The 19,342-nt window shown below is 53.6% G+C and overlaps 7 protein-coding genes across 7 annotated transcripts; 3 read left to right on the top strand and 4 right to left on the bottom strand.

Moving 5' to 3' along the window:
- Positions 1–3: 3 nt before the first annotated feature.
- Positions 4–1,830, bottom strand: COCMIDRAFT_93512 (uncharacterized protein; the record flags this gene model as incomplete). Its single annotated transcript, XM_007689124.1, has 4 exons — positions 4–36; positions 89–583; positions 636–1,569; positions 1,619–1,830. The coding sequence occupies 4 exons, from the start codon at positions 1,828–1,830 to the stop codon at positions 4–6; spliced, it is 1,674 nt and encodes a 557-aa protein (XP_007687314.1).
- Positions 1,831–2,097: 267 nt separating this feature from the next.
- COCMIDRAFT_4716 (uncharacterized protein) lies at positions 2,098–3,071 on the top strand (the record flags this gene model as incomplete). Its single annotated transcript, XM_007689081.1, has 4 exons — positions 2,098–2,128; positions 2,178–2,237; positions 2,290–2,677; positions 2,729–3,071. The coding sequence occupies 4 exons, from the start codon at positions 2,098–2,100 to the stop codon at positions 3,069–3,071; spliced, it is 822 nt and encodes a 273-aa protein (XP_007687271.1).
- A 257-nt stretch (positions 3,072–3,328) lies between these two features.
- Positions 3,329–3,953, bottom strand: COCMIDRAFT_36169 (uncharacterized protein; the record flags this gene model as incomplete). The annotated part of the gene is made up of 5 exons (XM_007689108.1): positions 3,329–3,410; positions 3,467–3,568; positions 3,622–3,757; positions 3,837–3,880; positions 3,949–3,953. The coding sequence occupies 5 exons, from the start codon at positions 3,951–3,953 to the stop codon at positions 3,329–3,331; spliced, it is 369 nt and encodes a 122-aa protein (XP_007687298.1).
- A 689-nt stretch (positions 3,954–4,642) lies between these two features.
- COCMIDRAFT_4714 (uncharacterized protein) lies at positions 4,643–8,313 on the top strand (the record flags this gene model as incomplete). The annotated part of the gene is made up of 4 exons (XM_007689080.1): positions 4,643–4,684; positions 4,754–6,989; positions 7,042–8,191; positions 8,244–8,313. 4 exons carry the CDS (start codon positions 4,643–4,645, stop codon positions 8,311–8,313), a joined length of 3,498 nt encoding a protein of 1,165 aa, XP_007687270.1.
- Positions 8,314–8,966: 653 nt separating this feature from the next.
- COCMIDRAFT_93503 (uncharacterized protein) lies at positions 8,967–9,699 on the top strand (the record flags this gene model as incomplete). Its single annotated transcript, XM_007689123.1, has 2 exons — positions 8,967–9,174; positions 9,227–9,699. 2 exons carry the CDS (start codon positions 8,967–8,969, stop codon positions 9,697–9,699), a joined length of 681 nt encoding a protein of 226 aa, XP_007687313.1.
- A 351-nt stretch (positions 9,700–10,050) lies between these two features.
- COCMIDRAFT_36165 (uncharacterized protein) lies at positions 10,051–16,624 on the bottom strand (the record flags this gene model as incomplete). The annotated part of the gene is made up of 6 exons (XM_007689107.1): positions 10,051–11,575; positions 11,633–12,059; positions 12,482–13,025; positions 13,077–15,243; positions 16,132–16,468; positions 16,549–16,624. The coding sequence occupies 6 exons, from the start codon at positions 16,622–16,624 to the stop codon at positions 10,051–10,053; spliced, it is 5,076 nt and encodes a 1,691-aa protein (XP_007687297.1).
- Positions 16,625–18,022: 1,398 nt separating this feature from the next.
- Positions 18,023–18,777, bottom strand: COCMIDRAFT_36164 (lytic polysaccharide monooxygenase; the record flags this gene model as incomplete). Its single annotated transcript, XM_007689106.1, has 2 exons — positions 18,023–18,209; positions 18,260–18,777. The coding sequence occupies 2 exons, from the start codon at positions 18,775–18,777 to the stop codon at positions 18,023–18,025; spliced, it is 705 nt and encodes a 234-aa protein (XP_007687296.1).
- Between the last annotated feature and the right edge of the window lie 565 nt (positions 18,778–19,342).

Below are 19,342 nucleotides of genomic sequence, written 5' to 3'. Positions count from 1 at the left end.
TTCTTATATATACTTGTACGGGTTCATGATGCCGTTCTAATTAAATGTTAGTGTGGAATCCAAAGAGATACATATGGGCACCACTTACAGGATCATAGAGATCTTTGATCTGCTTCATCAACTTGATCATGGTCTCACTCTTACTGTAGCCAATGTACGGCTTCTTCGTCACACCCAAACCATGCTCGGCACTAATACTGCCATTTCGCTTTTGTACCCACTCGTATACAAAAGGCTCAAGCTTCTTCTCCACAGTCTTGTCAAATTTCCTTACTGGGATGTTCAGATGCAGGTTGGCATCGCCCATGTGACCGTATCCTACAACATCAACAACTGGGTGCGTAGGGTCACTGCCCAGGAGGCCAGCCTCGGTCAAACGGTCGCGCGTCTCATTGACCAGGTCGTAGAGCTCTGCAATTGGTATCGACAAGTCGTACTTGTAGACACCACCGTCATGGCCAAGACACTCGGTAATGCCTTCGCGCCATGACCATAGTTCCTGAATTTGAGTTTGATCTTGAGCGAGAACACCATCCGAGACAACCTCAGTCTCCATGACGTGCTCTAGGAAGGATTGCAGTTTCTTTAAGGGGTTAGCGGCGACTGCATATTTGAAGGAAAGTAGAATGCCTCACCTCACTGTCGTGGTCTGGATTGGAACCGCTGGTTTCAATCAGGCAGTAGAAAGGATGTTCGCCTTCGAGTGGCATCTTCTTACCAGTTACCCTGTTGACCAACTTTTGTGTCCGTCCGTCCATAAGTTCGAATGCTGACAAAATCTCAGAAAGGTAACCTTTGGCCTCAATATATGCCTTCTGGACCTTCTCGTAGCTTTCGAGGCCAAAATATGCGACGTTGACCGCAGGCGACCTTCGAGGGCAGATGATTGAAACCTTTGTGATGATGCCAATTGTACCCTCTCCGCCAATGAAAAGCTGCTTCAGATCATATCCGGTATTGTTCTTACGAAGGGTGGAAAGGTCGTCGACGATAGTGCCGTCTGGAAGTACCGCCTCAAGACCTAGTACGTTTCCGTGGAAGCTGCCGTAGCGCAACAAACGGAGACCACCAGCATTGGTTGCGACATTACCACCGATGTAGCATGATCCTTTGGCACCGAGGTCTAGTGGAAAGATGTGGTTCTTCTCGGCAAGAAAGTTGTCGGCATTCTCCAAAATGACACCAGCATCAGCGACTAGGATACCGGACACTTCATCGAAGGACCTAATTTGGTTCATCTTTTGCATGTTGATAACAATCTCATCGAAAACCGGCACGGATCCGCCGACAAGGCCAGTGTTACCACCCTGTGGAACTACGGCCAGCATATTGTCATTGCAGTATTTAAGAATCTTGCTAACTTCTTCAGTGGAGCTGGGCTTTAGAACTAGTTTGGTGTGGCCGCGGAACTTGCGCATCCAGTCACTGTTGAAGGGCTCGATATCCTGCGATGCATCTTTTGAAACACCATCGATGACAGCCGACTCTGAGCCCAGTAGAGTTTTGAAATAGTTTACATGCTCTTCGTTCAACTTGGTGAATTTGGAGTCACGTTGGAGATGGGGGTACCTGACCGGCTTAGCGAAGTTTGAAACCTTGCGCAAAGGTGAAAGCTTACGATTCCGAGGTGTATTTGATTGCTTTTGAGGGCGCGGTTGGGCCCTTGACGCCACCGTGCTCGTCAGGTTGGTGAGGCTCCGAAGTCGCTGACGAGGTACCGGTCCAACGAATTTGACTTGACGATCGCAAACATTGGTAGCGCGAGGATGCACGCGAAGAGAGTGCAGTTCGTCGCAGCGCCGACGATACCAAGCGCGCCGAAGAAGCCATGGCAATCAGTGATGAAGAAAAAGCGAATTATTCCTATGTCGCCTTTGGTGACGGCAAACAAGGATGACATAAGAGAGAACTGAGCGCACGTGCCATAATTCTTGGCGTCGTTTAGGCGGGAGCATCGACGCGGCCAGCTCTGGAGCTCCCGCGAGCAGCTTGTCGCCTGTAACAACTTCCTGCCCCGCCTTCCCGCTGCTGAGTCTCACCTTCAAACTCCAGAGATAGAGAAAGAAGCCAAAACCATAGCACACAAATTATCCCACAATGGCGTCCGGTTACGATCGAGCTCTCTCTGGTACGAGCATATGCCGCTTGGAGTTTGATGGTTTAGCTAACGATGTCAGTCTTCAGTCCTGACGGTCACGTCTTCCAGGTCGAATATGCGTTGGAGGCTGTCAAGCGAGGTGAGCACTGGCGGCAAGAGGAGTTGCAAAGGCAAAGACTGATTTGCCCCAGGAACATGCGCTGTTGGTGTCAAAGGCTCGGACATAGTGGTACTTGGATGTGAGAAGCGATCAGCAATGAAGCTGCAAGATACCCGGATTACTCCCTCGAAGATCTGCCTCGTCGATACCCACGTCGCTCTCGCCTTCGCTGGACTCAACGCCGATGCCCGCATCTTGGTCGACAAGGCCCGCCTGGAAGCACAATCACATCGTCTCACCGTCGAAGACCCTGTATCAATAGAGTATATTACGAAATACGTTGCCGGTGTGCAGCAGAGGTACACACAGAGTGGTGGTGTCCGTCCGTTCGGCATCAGCACGCTCATAGTCGGCTTCGACCCCAACGACAAGACCCCGCGCCTGTACCAGACGGAGCCCTCTGGCATCTACTCAGCATGGTACGTCCATTGAGCTGGCCCAGATATTTGATTGCGCTAATGCAGAGACAGGAAAGCGAATGCGATTGGCCGATCAAGTAAGACCGTCCGCGAGTTTCTCGAACGCAACCACAAGGAAGGCATGGACAGGGAGGAGACAATCAAGCTCACAGTCAAGTCACTGTTGGAAGTGGTGCAGACGGGCGCAAAGAACATTGAGATTGCCATTATGGCACCGGGCAAGCCGATCGAGATGTTGCCAGTCGAGGACATTGAGAAGTACGTTGACAACATCAACACGGAGAAGCAAGAGGAGGCGGCAAACAGGAGGCCCGGAAGGCAACCCGGTACAGGACAGGCAGCCATTCTTACCCGCCAGACTCCCGGCGAAGGCTCTGGAGCTGGCGGAGCGTAGAGATACACGGATAATGAGTGATGGCGAAAAGGACACGAATGACATTGATGTGGTAGAAGGTTAGACTTGATGAACCTGTCTCATACAGATGATGACGAGCTATTGCCCATGAAGAGCATGTATATAGCATGTGACGATGCACTTCTGTTTGCCCAGTCCCCCGCTCGGTGCGTGATGGTGTTTTGTGGCGTAATGATTGTGGCGCTGATTGCAGCTTGTGTTTGCTGTGGTGGTGATTGGGGTGGAGAGGGTAATGCTCAGCCCAATTTGTAGGAAGCTTCTTTGACGTCAAAGATGCTTGGGAGCTGCTCGCTGCGGACACGGTCGTCCTTCAACATCCTGGACAGCGGGTTAGATAAAGGGGCCATGGGTCAGCGGGAGGGGTGGGGACATGCCTCGAGTCCTTGCGCACGTCTTCGCCCTCTACCTGCAGTGAGGCCTTGGGGGTCTTGGCCTCGAGGACGAAGTGGTTGTCGCAGTGCGGGCAGTATTCGTCGCTATGCCTCGTCAGCCCATGTGCCCAGACAGAAGCATGCTCTGGTACACTTACGCATCCTCGAACTCGCGCGCATCCTTGCGAAAGGCCTTTTTGCACTTTTTGCAGATGAATGTCATGTCAAAGGTCTGCATGAGCGGGTGGTTGGACTGCTCCTCATGGCACTGTGCACAGTCGAACCATTTTTTGCCTGGTCACTCCTGGTCAGCAAAGACACGTTGTCGTCGTCGTCGTCGTCGCTGATCGTGGTGGTGGCGTATTTAACATACAGCAGGGGGAGCGGATAGAGACCTGGGCGTTGAGGATGTGCTTGCTACATGGGCCATGGGCGTCAGCGGGCTGGCGGCGGAGAGGGCGGCGGAGGAGAGAGGGGCTCGTTACCACATGGCGGGCGAGGGCGAGGGCCAGCAAATGTCAATGTACCGTAGTAGTGAAGTATGGACGTGTGTAGAGGTTGGATGCAGGCTGTGCTAGTCTGGCGTGTGCGAGGGTCGCCGGCCATTCGCCCGGTGCCTGATGATCGCCTGGCCGGGGCGGTGGTGTGCATGTGCGGTGCAGGGTTCCGGGGCAGGGCGCTGGCGGTTCCTGGGTAGTGCCATTGCCATGGTGGAGCATGGCCGCCCACGCCATGACGAGGTCACAGACACAGACACAGACACGCACACGCACGACGACATCCACACCGACACCGCCCTGAGTCGACAGCCCTGCCCTACCCTGCCCCCAACAACATGGCCAGCGCCCGCCAGCTCGCCAGATGACTGCGCCGTTTGTTGCTGAAACAATCTCACACCCCCCGGCCGGCGCCCGTGTTGTTCCTTGTCGCCGAAGGACAGTGTACGCGTCTCCGCTAGGGAGCCCTACGGACAGCCTGCCTGGTCTTTGGGCCTCGACATAAACACGCCAGACAACTAACTTCCTGTCGCTGCATGCTGCCCGCCACCGCCAAATGGGAAGCCGTTCTCGGTCGTCAATGAACATCTATAGGATTCCCTCTGGTGCCGGCTGACGACAAAGTCTCTCTCCCCCCCACCACCACCACCAACACGCCCAACAAAGCACACGCCATCCCGCCATGGACAACCCACCAGAAGAGAATATGGATGGCTCGTCCATTGTAAGCCTGCTCGCACATATACACGGCATTTTACACAAGAAAGAACCCATCCACTGACCCCGACTACAGAAGCCTGTTTCCTCTTTGCGCGCCCAATTCGAGAACCTACTCAGTAGTAATAAGTCGACGTCTTCGCTGCCCGCCGCCCGTCAGCGCTCTCCCGGTGCTACTGATCGCCTTCCTGCGCCCGACGACAACCGAAGGTCAGATGGGCGCATTTCCCTCGACATACCCAGGGAGCATGTTTCCCACAGCTCCCTCAGCGTGGTCGACTACAGCGGCTCCGGCTCCGTGACGCCGCGGTCCAGCACACTTGGGCGCATGCCCTGGAACAGCAGTGGGAAGCCACGACCTACGTCTATGATGGCCTTCTCACCCTCACCCCCCAGATCACCCACCAATTCGCCGCCCAAAGTCCTGGTCCAGTCTCCAAAACCTTCACCCAAACTCGGACCAGGATCGCACATTTATGCGCCGCAGCCCTCGCGACCGACCTCTCATACCGCTCTGGACTCCTCCAACGGCTCAAGCCGCACCAACGATCTGCAAAAGAGCGACCGCCCGACAGCGTCTGCGCCCCCAGTGCCTCCGCCTGTAAATCGGGCTGGGAAACCCAAGATAGCCCCAAAGTCGCATTCGGTGGACACGACGGCGCGCGCGAATCTAGCGCCAGAAGCCACGTCAGATGCCGTTGACTTGTCTCCCTTCAGCACACCACCCAGTAGCAGCGGGGAGAGCGCCAAGGGCGAGTCACCGTATGTCAACTCGGGCTTCCCCAAGCCCAAGATGAATTCGACAAACAACGGATACTTTCCACCCCCTCCGGTACATCCTGCTGTGGCCGAAAAGCTATCTTCCCTCGAGTCTCGCCAAACAGGAAAGCAACCCATGAAGAAGGCTGCACCACCACCATTGCCAAGCGAAGTGCCAGATGACCGCCCTACACTACCCGTACGGAGAGAAAAGGACAACTTTGATTTGCGCAAGAGTGTGCAAATTCAAAGAGCGGTCCCGCCAGAGTTGCCTGTCCGCCGCTCTCTTGATCAATCCCGTCCTACTCAGATAGGACAGGAGACGGATAGCAAATTCAGATTGCCTCCGAGGCGAACAAACACAACCGGTCACCTATCCAGGAACCCTGCAAAACCTTTAGAGCCCCCGAGACCGCCGCCCCCACGAAATTCTGTGGAAATGAGACGACCTTCTCAAGCAGCGCCTATGCCAGCGTCGCAGCTATCGCAGCCGCGCTACTACGACTCTGACGAGGAGGACATGGACGGAGACAAACAGCCAACTACTGCTCTAACAGAATACCCAGACTCTTCTCAAGCAAATCGTAGACCACCAGTATTTCCTGACGGCACAACCGGCATCCCCACCGGCTACGAAACCAAACTCTTTGCTATCTGTGGCGATTACATCTGCACCACGGGATACGTGACAAATGTGTGGAATATTCTGACCGGACGGTTGCTCATGAGCTTGTCGCATGGCGATACAGTCAAAGCTACAGCAGTCGCATTCAGACCAGCAAAAGATGTCGAGGATGAGGGAAAGAGACTATGGCTGGGAACAAATACTGGCGAGATGCTTGAGATTGATATCCCCACACAAAGTGCCGTATATACGAAGGCCAATGCGCATGCGAGGAGCGTCATTGTAAAAATCTTCCGATATGCCTCAGAGATGTGGTCCATGGATGAAGATGGTGCAATCCATATTTGGCCGGCTGACGAACTCGGGTGCCCGTCTTTGCAACAAACTCCACATACATTCCGCATTCCTCGAGGCAACACCTTCTCAATCGTATCTGGATCGGAGCTTTGGGTAGCCTCGGCCAAAGACATCCGGGTCTACTCACGCACCATGGACAGTAACCATTTTGTTCAACTGACAGAAGGACCACTCTCGCAACTCAATGTCGGTGATGTGACTTCTGGTGCCATCATCAGCAGTCAGCCCGATCGCATCTACTTTGGCCATGCTGATGGCAAGGTCACAATATATGCTAAGAAGACTCTCGAATGCCTGGGAATTGTCAATGTCAGCGTGTACAAGATTAGTTCATTAGTTGGCGTCGGCGATTTCCTCTGGGCGGGCTACAGTACGGGCATGATCTACGTGTATGACACGAAATCTAATCCCTGGAAGGTCTTGAAGGACTGGAAGGCCCACGAAAAACCAATAGCCGGAATATTGGCAGACCGTACCAGCATCTGGAAGCTTGATAGATTCCAAGTAGCATCGCTAGGGACCGATTCCATGTTGCGCGTTTGGGATGGCATGATGAAAGAAGACTGGCTTGGTAAGCTTACACATCGCCGATTGATCATTGTGCAAAATACTAACACACATAGAAACTCTAATGCAACAGCGTGATTCCGAGTATTGCGAATTCCGAGAACTCTCGGCGCGAGTCATGACCTGGAATGCTGGTGCAACCAAGCCCACCACGATCCGTGGCACAGAAGAAGATCGAAACTTCTTCCGGGAATTACTCGAGCCTGCGAACCCGCCGGACATTCTTGTGTTTGGTTTCCAAGAGCTAGTGGACCTGGAAGACAAAAAGATAACCGCTAAGAGCATTTTCAAGAGAAAGAAACACAAGGAGACGTCTGAACATGAGCACATGTCTCACCAGTACCGGGCATGGCGAGATCACCTTGTGCGTGTCTTGGATGAGCAAGTCCCTCAGCAAAACTATGTGTTGTTGCATACTGCGAATCTTGTCGGCCTTTTCACTTGCGTCTTTATCAAGGAGTCGGAGCGGGCCAACATTCGCGACGTGTGTGCCGCAGAGATCAAACTTGGATTCAGCGGCCGCGTGGGAAACAAAGGCGCTCTTGTTGTGCGCTTCTTTATTGACGATTCTTCATTGTGTTTTATCAACTGCCATCTAGCAGCTGGCCAGACACAGACAGTACATCGCAACAACGACGCGGCTGCCATCATGGAGAGTGCTCCTCTGCCAAAAAATCGCTCGCCGACCTCCTGTGCAAACTTCTTCGTCGGAGGAGGTGACGGTTCCATGATCTTAGATCATGAGATTTGTATCCTCAATGGTGATCTCAACTACCGCATTGATGCCATGCCTCGTAGCTCGGTTGTTACCGCAGTCCAGCAGGGAAATCTGGCCAAGCTTCTCGAACGCGATCAGTTGCTTCTGTCACGGAAACGCAACCCTGGTTTCCGTCTCCGTGCGTTCACCGAGTCGCCTATCAACTTTGCTCCAACGTACAAGTATGATCCAGGCACAGACAACTACGACACTTCTGAGAAGCAGCGGTCGCCAGCATGGTGTGACCGTCTCCTGTATCGCGGTCTTGGTAGAATCAAACAGTTGGAATACCGGCGGCACGACACCATCAAAGTCTCAGATCACCGGCCTGTCAGTGGAAAATTCAAACTCCGCGTGAAAACGATCAATTCAAAGAAACAAGACGCTACAAGAGACAAAGCCGAGGTGGAGTTCGAAGCGGTGCGACGGCGGATAGCAGGAGATATCAAGTAAGTGGTAGAAATCCTGATTGGTTTCGAAGGAATGCTAACATAACTCCAGGCTGGACTATCTGATCAATGTTTTCGGCTTGTCCAGTAGAGAAGCACAAAAGCTACTTAAGGGAACATGAGTGCACGCGACATATGATGAACAATCGCGGTGTAAGCTTTGAGCTACCCGTTCCCGTGCACCCGGACCGTAGCGTGGCTTTCAACCAGCCTCGCGGAACAGTGACTTGTGCACCTATAAACAGGTGATGCAGTCATGACTTAGCAGGCATATGGTTACCCGAGACGCCAGGGAGCGAGCTACAGCTCACAACAGACAAGGATGCAAGATCGATCGTGATGAGATGGGGGGTAGCGGGACACTAATGACATTTTAACGAATGGGGCAGCGTAAAAAGCATTGCATTGAGAGGCGAAATCTGGGCTTCGCATCTGAGCGACAAAAAGGCGCTTTCTTTTGGACGATCGGTACCCGCAATGATACACAAAGCGAATCTAGAGCGCGTGTTGTCGTGTAGTAGTAGTTCACGGTGGGCGGTCATGGTGACGTCAGATGCGCGTATTGCAACAAATAAAGCATCAATAATGACGGTGAACAGCTATCAAAAGCACACACAAACTCTCCTCACTTCACCACACTTCACTTATGTCCGCAGTCTCAATTGCATTTCGCCGGTCACCACTGCTCACGACCTCAAGCGCTCTACCTCGTGCACGTCAACTAGTCTCGCACCTCACACGACAGCAACCCTCATTCTCTCAGACTTCTTTCAGAATGGTCCATGATCAGAGCCGTGGTGAGGAGACGACGGGATTGTCAGAGTGGAAGCAACGTCCCCCGTACCGCATCCACGAGAAGAATGAGGATTTTGATGTCAAGTACGAAGCCAACTGCCACTGCGGAAAGGTCAAGTACCAGCTCAACCGGAGAGAGCCTCTAGACAGCAAGCTATGTCATTGCACGACATGCCAGACCCAACACGGTAAGCATTGGTATATGGATCTGCCGCCAACACAAGTACTTACACCTCATAGCTGCACCTTTCCAGTGGGCCGCCATTTTCCACAAGACAGACATCAACTTCACCCACGGCCACCATAACCTCGAATGGTACGACCCCACCGAGAAGTCCGTCGACCACAAACTCCCATGTAAAGTCCGCTGCTCCTACTGCCACTCCCCCATCATGGACGAGGGTCGCAACATGATCCTGCTGTTCCCCTCGCTGGTGCACCTCAAGACAGACGAAGACAAGGCCTACTTCAAGCCCCGCTGCCACATGTTCTACGGCCAGCGCGTCATGGATATCCCCGATGGTCTACCCAAGTGGAGTGGGCTGAGCGGCGAATCGGATCTGATTGAGGATAGTCCACCTGATCTAGTCAGGGAGACTGAGCGTAAGCGGGAGGAGGAGAGGAATAAGAAGATGTCCGAGGGAAAGCCGGATGAGGTTACCAAGGAAGGGACTCAGGGAAGGAAGGAGGGTGCTGGTTCCAACACTGCTTAAAAGATCGGAGCACGGGCTCGGATGGTGCGATGCCCATTTGCAGTTTCAGCGGCTACTGCTCATCGTGTCTCCGATGGAAGCGAGGAAGCGAAAGCATAGACGGAATGCAGTGTATGAATAGATACCCGAATGGTAACAGCAGCGAGTAACTTATTCTGTATGTTTTCTTGCCCCGACTCCTCCCTTGTACTTTGTCGGTACTTTGGAAAGCATCTTCCCTCGAGACAAGTCGTCACTGACTGGTGTTTACTCCATTCAAATCGGAATGCTTGGTGGCATGCATGAATTCTCTCGGTAAACTTTTCCTACATCTACCTATATATCCACACATTTCTTCCCACTACAACCAACTTACTTACTCTTACCCGTTGGAATCTGGAACGCCACAACCGCCTCTCCATGCTTAAACGCGCGATCAATCCTAAAGAAGCCCTTGCGATCAAACTGCACAATATCATCCACCTTGAGCTCCGCAACATTACAATCCGCCAGCGCCTTTGTGCGTGTCTCGGTGCTCGGGTTGAGGAAGTCCCCAAGCGTGTCTTCGGGCTCGAGTTTGTCCTTGGTAATGAGGTAGTCGAAGTCTACGAGTTCAATGGGGACGAGGTCCTGGTCTTTGCTCAGCCAGGTTACTTTCTTGGATGTCTTCTTCACGTCGCCTTGGAGGTGAAGTTCGAGTTCGAGGCCGGTGACGGTACGGGCTTCGCTTGTGAGGCCTGCTTTGGCAATGTCGACGGGGTTGAGGGAGTGGGTGATTTTGCGGACGATGGCGTTGCCCCAGTTCATGAGGGTGATTTCCTCGTCTTGGGCAAAGGATTGCGCATCGGCTTGCTCGAGGAGGACCGATGAGCTGAAGACGATCTTCTTGGTACCCAGGTCGTACTTTGCGTGTTTTGGTTTGTCCTCTGATGTGATGCCCTCGCGTGCACCGATAATGGTTACAGGGACACGGCCCTCGTCGTCAATCGCTGTGTAACGGGCCGCAGTGGGCTCAATGTGCTTCTTGTTAGTGGCCCAGAAGGCAAACCAATCCTGATTGACAATGTTCTTGGATGGTCCTTGCTTGAGGATAAACTCGCGGAGAGCGGGGATGACGGCGCCGCGGCGACGGACTCCACGGACAGTGGGCATGCGCGGGTCGTCCCAGCCCCCAACAATGCCGGCGTCGACGATCTTGGTAAGCTTGCGCTTAGACAGCACAGTCTTGACAAAGTTGAGACGGGCAAAGCCCCAGTTGTGCACCTTTCGGAGCTTGAGGTTCTTGATGAACCACTGATATTGCGCGTCACGATCGTTGTACTCGGTGGTGCGCAGAGCGTGGGTAACGCCTTCGAGCGCATCAACAATGGGGCAGCAAAAGTCGTAGGTAGGGTAGATCTTCCACTTCTCTCCGGTGCGGTGATGAGCCTGAGGGTTGCAGCGGTAGATGACAGGGTCACGCATGGCCTTGTTGGGATCGTCGACAGACATCTTTGCGCGAATGCACCATTTCAGGCCTTCTTCGTTGCCTTTCTTCATCTCCTCAAAGCGCGCCAGGTTGTCCTCAACGCTCGAGTCGCGACGTGCACTGGCAATGCCATTCATACGCTCATCACGCATCTTCTCCTGGATGGTGTCGTCTGCGTATGCCAGTCCGTCCTTGATTGCTTGCACGCACATCTCGTACAGCTGGTCGAACCAATCGCTTGTGTATGAGACAGAGTCTGGCTTGATGCCAAGAAGCGCACAATCCTCAACAATGGCATCCTGGAACTCTTGCTTTTCCTTAGTAGGGTTGGTGTCGTCGAATCGTAACAGGAGCTTGCCCTTGTACTTCTCGTGCGCAAAGTAGTCGTTCAGCAACGCAGCCTTTGCGTGGCCGATGTGGAGATAACCTCTGCAACATAATAATTAGCTCCAAATGCTTCAGCTCCGACAACGCAGGGAAACTCACGAAGGCTCAGGGGGGAATCTCGTGACAATACCGGTACCATCTCCAACATCTTGAAGTCCAATGTCGTAGTTGGCGTCGTCGTTCTTGCCACCCTCTTTCTTTCCCTTTGCTCCCTCCTTGCCCTGTCCTCCACTAACAACAACCACGCTCTGGGGGTACGCCTCTTCAATGTAGCGAAACCATCGGCACAGGCTCTTCATCAAGTCTTGCTTGACAAAGGCATGGGCCACACGGTTCTCGCGGATCGTCTTCCATACTGTGGTGTCCGCATCGCTGAGCGTGTAACCGACAATGTGGGAGCGCAGAGTGAGGTGCGCATCCAGCTCAAGCAGGTGGGGCTCGATTTGCTTGAGGTTCAATGGCTTGAGCGCCTCGGCGCGGGTTTGCCATTCAGCAATAGCAGCGTCCATGATGACCCGTTGTGAAGCTTTTCAGTGTTAATCGGGCCTGGAAAAAGTTGTGGCGGGGATCAAACAGAGTGAGGGGCAGATGCTTATCTTATCCGTGACTTGAGTCACTATGTACCAATAGGACCACTGCTCAACGCATGTACGTCACTTGCATCACTCAAAGTCAGATAATCACAATAATTCAAAGTTGCGCAAAAAGTACCAGATACTCCATAATCATATTGTCACACCCTCCCATATCCTACAAAACGCCATAATCATGCGAAACTTCTATCGCAGCCGTCGCTAGTATGCTAAACACCAAACGCTACATCATTACAAGTCATCAAGTAGTAGTCTCAAAAAAGGCAAGAAGAAGAGGAAGAAGCAACTAAACCGCGAGCTTTTTGTGCGCCAAAAGAGAAATTGCTTTAGGCGCACTCCCATTGAGCAAATACACACCACCTCGCACTACGATCTGCAAGAACCAACCCTCGCCATGTTCCCTTTTCACCAATCTTGATAACCGTCTCCCATGCCGTGCCATCAGCCTCACTCATGGCGCTCATATGTTCAATTTTTCTTGTCAGACGGATGATCTTTCCAGAGGGTGTCTGTATCGCTAACTTGGCCGGCTTATTACTGTTGCTACTTGCTGAGCCTGAAGAAGCCTGAGACGGATTGGTATAATTGGAGCCCGTCGCAGATATGCTCTGCATGCTCATAGCGGATGTGGGGCGAGCAAAAGGGTTAGGCGAAGATCGACCGTGCATTGCGGGGCTAGGCTCGGGTGACTTTGTAAGTGATGATGGGTGTTGGCGGACGCAAAAGACAAAGGTGTTGTTCAGAGCTAGACTGGCGCATTGTGGCTGAGCGACATAAAGATCGTGTCTCTGGGCGTGCGGCGTCGGATGGAGAGTTAGGAACGAGTAGGGAGGATTCATGCCAGAATGCGTTATAGGCAGGCCAATGGCCAGGTTGTGAGGATTGAGCTTGTTCGAATGCTGAAGAAAGTTAGTTAACTGATTTCACTGTTGAGTTGGAAGAGTTCTTACCATCAGTCCCCGAGGTCCAGCATAGATCTTCAGCACACCTTGGCCCCCATCGGTTGGGAGGAGTGCCTTGACTGTATATCGCTTCTGTCCCCCATACCATTCAGCTTGTGCTAGGGCCGGCTTCTTGACTACGTCTCCACTCTCAAATAAGTCACCATCCATATCCTGGGAGTAGCATCTTGCTTCCACCTCAGCCACGCATTCTACATCTTCGGGTACGTCGATATAAATATGCGTCATTTCAAGGTTGTCCAGATTTAGCACGCTGGTGTCGAAATTGACCACGTTGAGGCCGTGTCGGAAGTATGTAGGTGTTGCGCAGGGTAAGGCCATGAGCACCTCGTGAGGCTGGGATGGACAGATATGTTGCTGCTCCGGTAGAAGTGGCACATGCGAGTAGCAAATTTCCATTGGACGGGCCAGGAAGTACCACGTCTCGGCGACGGACGACCCAGCCGTAGAATAATGCACGCGTTTTGGATGAGTAGGCCCGGCAAGTGCGCAGTCCATTACGCGCCATTCACCTTCCACGATCACAGCATTCCAGAAATGGTTCGGTCGGGCGACAGACTCGAGATCCAGAGGCTCGCCAGGCGTCTTCAGATAGCCACGTATTACCTCTGCGTGCATACCGACGGAAGCGCACATCTCAGCAACTACCATAGCAATCTCTTCAGAGCAACCACGCTTACTTTGCAGCACATGGCGCGGGTCCATCTCGCCCTCAAAATCTTCTTCCCACGAGATGCGTTCGCTGACCCAAGTGAAGATGGCGCGGAGCCGCTGAATGTCACTTCTATACGGGCGACAGATGTAGCCTTGTGCCAATGTGGCAGGATTCGTTCCTAGAGGAATGCTGTTGATGAAGCGTGCGCTTTTGTCTACATGAGAGAGACTGCAAGCTGAGAAATCTGTTGGCTCTGTAATGGGGAGTCCATCGAGGCCTTCGTCGCCTTGGACAGACTCATTCAGGATATCAATCGGGTTCAAGACGGGATAATCCATCATCTGACACCTCTCAGCACGTTCTGCGCGTTCATTTTTGCTCAGTGAGTTAGATCGGTTGATGTCCCTGCGCACCTGCACCCAATCCACCGTTCCAAGACCCATATCCCTTGATGTGTTTGCTGAGTGAGTGGCCGGGCCGCTTTCAATACCCGTCTGCTCCGGACCGTCCATGCGACTTGCAGCGCGGCTGGTAGAACGGCCTGCAGCGCGACTAGCTGCTCGGGACGCAGGCCGACTGATTGTATCGATAGTGCTGCGAGCGTTGGCTGCTTGCGTCTTCGCAGTATCGATCATCTTTCTAAAGAATCCGCTACGCTTCGCTTTTGGTTGCCTCAAACCGCCAAGTGGATGAGGATCGTCGCTTGCTTGCATGCTGACAACGGCTTGCTGTTGATCGCTCGAACTGGGTCGCGATTGGGAGGCGTGGCTTGAGTGATACGTGACACCAGTAAAAGGTGTTTCGGGTCGGCCGTCATCGAATCCATAACCCTTCCCTGCCGTATCTTTTATGCTCATAAGGCTCTTCGGGCGATCCTTGCCAAACTTCTTGCGATAATAGCTGCCAGCACTTGTAGCACTCATGTTTGTAGCAGAGTGTCCAGACATCAAGCTGCGGTTAGTACTGTTACTAGTGAGAGTTGTTGCCGTTGTTGTCGTCGAATTCGTTTTGCTCGTAAAGGTACGGCCTAGTGCGTTACGGCCAATGTCATAAGCGGACTTGCGATTCCGGAGCAGCCTGGATCCCTTCCGCTCCACCTCTTGCTCAATGCCACCCATGGACGATCCTGGTCTCTGACTTGCCGTCTTCAACGGTACCGTAGGTCCTTGATCATCATCCATAAGCATGTCATTGCCACTGTTCTTCTCCTGTTGCTGCATTCTGCGTAAACGACTCTCCATGCGCTGCATGTAATTGTTGACATCTGGCGGGGCTTCATCATCATCATCGTCGTCCGGATCCATTGCTGACTGTGCTCTAACTTTCTGCGCAGATGCCTGGTATACTTGGTCAAAGGCTTCTGGGGACCATGGGTTTGACGGTGATGGGGCTTGCTCAGGCGATTCATTACTTTGTGTCGTGGTCATATCTTGCAAAGAGGACATAACATCGTTCATTGCTGTCGTAAGTGGCGAAGGCGTGAAGTGACCGCCACGTGACCTCGGGTCAGGCGAAGGCGGTTCGGGTGTGTGATAACCAAGATGCGATGGAGGAGCCGGAGAGGGCGATCGGCTAGGGTTGTATGTAACGCGGTGCGGTGGAGGGGGCGGCGGTGGAGAGTCAATGGGCTCCTCGAGGTCATCTTGGTACGGCGCAGGTGAGGGACCACGGCTGTGGTCGAGTTGGTGTTGATACGGCGACGGTGAAGGACCTCGGTCGTATGCGCGGTACTGAAAAGATGGGGCTGGCGATGGTGTATGCGAAGGTCGTCGAAATGAGGGAGCCGGAGATGGACCTCTGTCATAAGCTCGGTATTGGTATGATGGTGCTGGGGACACGGCCCGAGAATGCTGTTGGTACTGCGCTGGCGGGACAGGTGACACTGCTCGCTGATGTTGATACTGCGTAGGTGGTATGGGCGATGCTCCTCGCGGATGTTGTTGATACTGGGCCGGTGGAACGGGTGACACTCCTCGTGGATGTTGCTGATACTGGGCCGGTGGAATGGGTGACACTCCTCGCGGATGCTGTTGATACTGAGTTGGCGGAATGGGCGATGCGGCACGGTATGGGTCATAGGCTGGTTGTGGCGGCGGTGCAGGAGACACTGCTCTGCTGTAGCGCTGGTGTTGAACGGGAGGCGCGGGCGAGACGCCACGAGGCTGTTGATATTGGTACGGTGATGGCGGAGCGGGAGAATGGGCGCGTATGCGTGAGCCGTGGCGCGAGGGTGGAGCTGGAGAGACTGCTCGGGCTATGGGTGTTCTCTTGGAAGGTGGTCGTGGGGATACGGCGCGCAGATTCGAGGGCCCTCTTGTTGGGGGGGCGGATGGCGACGGGCTTTCGCTACTCTCTTGGGACAGGCGCTTCATGGATGAATATGGCGACTTTGTCTTGACAGTGCCGTTTGCGGAGTTTATGCCACCCGCACGGAGCCTTTCGCGGGCGGCAGCGGCAGGGTTCGGGGCGCCTGCAGCAGCATAGGCAGTAAAGGGTTTCCTGAACATGCTCTTTTGCTTCTGTGGCACAGGCTTGGGCTGTTCCTGCACACTGCTTTGCCTCGAGAAGCTCCCACCACTGCCATTGCGCGCCCATGGCTGGTAGTCTTCACTGAGCAGCTCGACAAAGTTGGATGGGAACAAGCCGACCATGCGCCTGTCGCGCTTGAGGCGGCCCATCCACCAAGAGCCATCGCCTGCATTGAGGACCTCGATCAGGTCTCCTTCTATGAATCCCAGATCTCGCTTGGTCTAGAGACAACAGTCAGGTCAGGTGCTGCAGCATGAGACAGCTTTGGAAGTAGACTTACCTCTCCGCCCCAGGAGTAGACTGCCTTGCACCAACAGGGAAAGCGCGTGGGCAGCGCCTGACCGACGGCCATGGTGAGGATTAGGTTTGTTGTTGTGGTTGTATGTGGTTGTATGTGGTTGACCTGCAACGGCTGGGGTGTGTAACAAGGTGGATTACATGCGTCGCTGGTTGTGAGCGAGAGGATGCGTCGGCCAGGCAAAGGGCGCAACAAACAACAATGGGCGGTAGCAATAACAGAGGATGGAGAGCAGTACGGAGAAGGTCGCCAGACCCCGAATGATAGCGGGCAGCGGTATAGCAGAACAGAGCAGAGCAGAGCTAAACTAAGCAGGGCCCATGCGACTGACGTCTCGCCTTGGCTTGGTGTTTACCGACTCCAGTCGCCGCTTCCCCAGCAACAGCATCGCCTGCCCACTAGCGCGATTGCCACAAGCGCCCCGCCCCACCCACCGCCAACACGTCAGCCAGCCCTCACCTCTATCCCCCTAGCCAGCTGCACCTCCAACCAGTTATGTATATTTCCAAGTACATACCGCGCCATGCATGGAGCAATGCAGGGCAGCATTGCAGCACACTGGGATCCGCCCTTTCCCGTCCTCGTTTCCACGCTGCGCTGCGCACACGCCGTGTTGTGGAAAAAAAAACACACAACGGGAACCAGATCATCTTCTGGGACCTCTTGGGGCGGATTGTCGATGCGGCTGAGCGTCGATGCGCTAACCAAGCCGCTCCGCTATCAACCCATGACGCTTAGCCGTGATTGTGCAAGATTTGCTGTCATGCGCTCTTTTTGGTCGCTACCACGCTGTTCAAGGCGGTACGCAGCAAAATCCCTTTGGGGCACCTGGGGCCACCTCTGTCATCGGGCATGATGGGCCCCGCGGGAAGATCATAAGCAAGATTGCAGTGCCCGCATTATCGGGAGAGCAGCAGTAGGTAGAGGAGCTCGGCGTTGCGATTCGAGAAACTTGGCTTGGATCACAAATACAGGAACAAAGTGCATCTCTCTCTGTGCAGTAACCTAGTCAGGCGTGGCTGGTGGCTTGCATTCGATAGGGCTGTGATGAGCTACCTACTAGAACCGAACCCGTCCGTGAACCCCTAGTGGCTTGACTGTGGCTATATCCATACATGCATGCATGCTTTTTCTCAACCATCAGAATCTTAATCGTGGTTCTGTTGGGTGGAGGGGAACCGATCACGTGATAAACGATGGGAGTATCGGTATATCCGGCCCCGCTAGTACGGAAATGGACCTAAGAAGCATCACAGTGGTCAAAAACAGTGTGAGATGGGAAAATAAAGCATAATCACATTCATCATATCTATCGAATGCGAACTAAGAGAGAAGTGAAGCGCCGCTGGGGCGGATATGAACAAAAACACCCTTTCCTCCTCGACTGGGTGCTGACTGTGCAGCTGGCATGAATGCTTGCTTGCTTGACGGCTGGCTGGCAATGCGAATCGCTTACTGGCCGGCGTAGAGCTTGGGGCCGGGCATGGTGTAAGACTTGGGGTTGTTCCACTTGTTGAACTTGATACCGGCATCGTTGGCGCTGTAGAGACCGGGAATCTTGACAGTGGGGCCGAGGGTTCCAGTGCCAGAGGACTGGATGTTCAGCTGGAAGCACTCCATGTAGAATTGGGCCTTGCCACTAGAGAAGGGTTAGTTGATGTCTAGAATACCGTTGGAGTTATTACTTACACGTGACCCTCGTGGAGACCAATGTGCTCGACACGGACAAGGTATTCACCAGCAGGAATGCTCTTCTGGATGGTCCACTCGAGCCTATCCTTGTCCCAGTTGTCCCAGCTCTTGTCAACACCAGGGGCGCTGGGGTTGACGAGACCGCTCTCCATGACCTTGGTCCAGGCACCGCTGCCATCGTAGTCCTTGACCTTTCCGGGAGCCTTGGAGATGTAGACAAATCCAGGACCGGGGTGCTCGACCCTCTCGTTGTTGAAGATCTTGAAGCCGATCTTGTCACCGGCCTTGACGGTGTAGGTACCGGTGTTGCCAGCGACGGCGCCCCTGTTACAGCGGAGGTCGTTGGAGTTGACAATGTCGTTGGTGATGACGGGGTTGTAAGCGTTGCTGTTCTTACGAGCATAGGCATACTCGCCACCGATGGTCTGGCCATTGACGACGAGAATGTTGAAGATGTAGTGGGCATTGGCCGCCATGGGCGCCGCAAGCAGAGCGAGGAGAGCACCAGCCTTCATGTTGGAGGAGTAAAGAGTAAGTTGAATATATGTTCAAAAGAAGAGAAGATTGCAAGAAGCGAATGAATGAGTGGGAATCGAAAGTCGTGGACTGCGATGATTTCTACAGCAAGGCGAACTGGGCCATACTTATACTCGGTGCCTTGTCCATGACGACGCTGAGAGTGGTGACCCAAGACATGGACTTCATCTATTCCCATCACGTCCCCCCCACAGGGCGCTGTCATGGGATCCACTCGGGAAGAATGTTTGCAACGTTCTAGTCTCTATGTTTAATGAAGGCAGGAACGCCAACCATTGCCCAGGCTGTTTTAAGCGATGGCCAAGCCTCGCAAAAACAAAACAAGACCTAAGGCCGCCAAAGCACCGCTCTGCATCATGTTTCACCGTCCGACTCTCAGTCGCCTTGGCACTTTGCCTCAATCTATAATCGCCCATCCTCCACTCTGCCTTTGGCGCCTTGCTAAGCCCGCCCCCTCGTCCATCCCAGCGGGCACAAGTTCTTCGACCCCGTTTATTTGCGGTATATAACCCCACGGTTTCGCAACTGCCTCTAGCGCCCTCG

Source organism: Bipolaris oryzae, assembly GCF_000523455.1.
Source record: "Bipolaris oryzae ATCC 44560 unplaced genomic scaffold scaffold_52, whole genome shotgun sequence".
NCBI classification, from domain to species: Eukaryota; Fungi; Ascomycota; class Dothideomycetes; order Pleosporales; family Pleosporaceae; genus Bipolaris; species Bipolaris oryzae.
The sequence above is the reverse complement of the archived record's forward strand: the minus strand, read 5'-3'. Positions and strand labels throughout refer to the sequence as shown.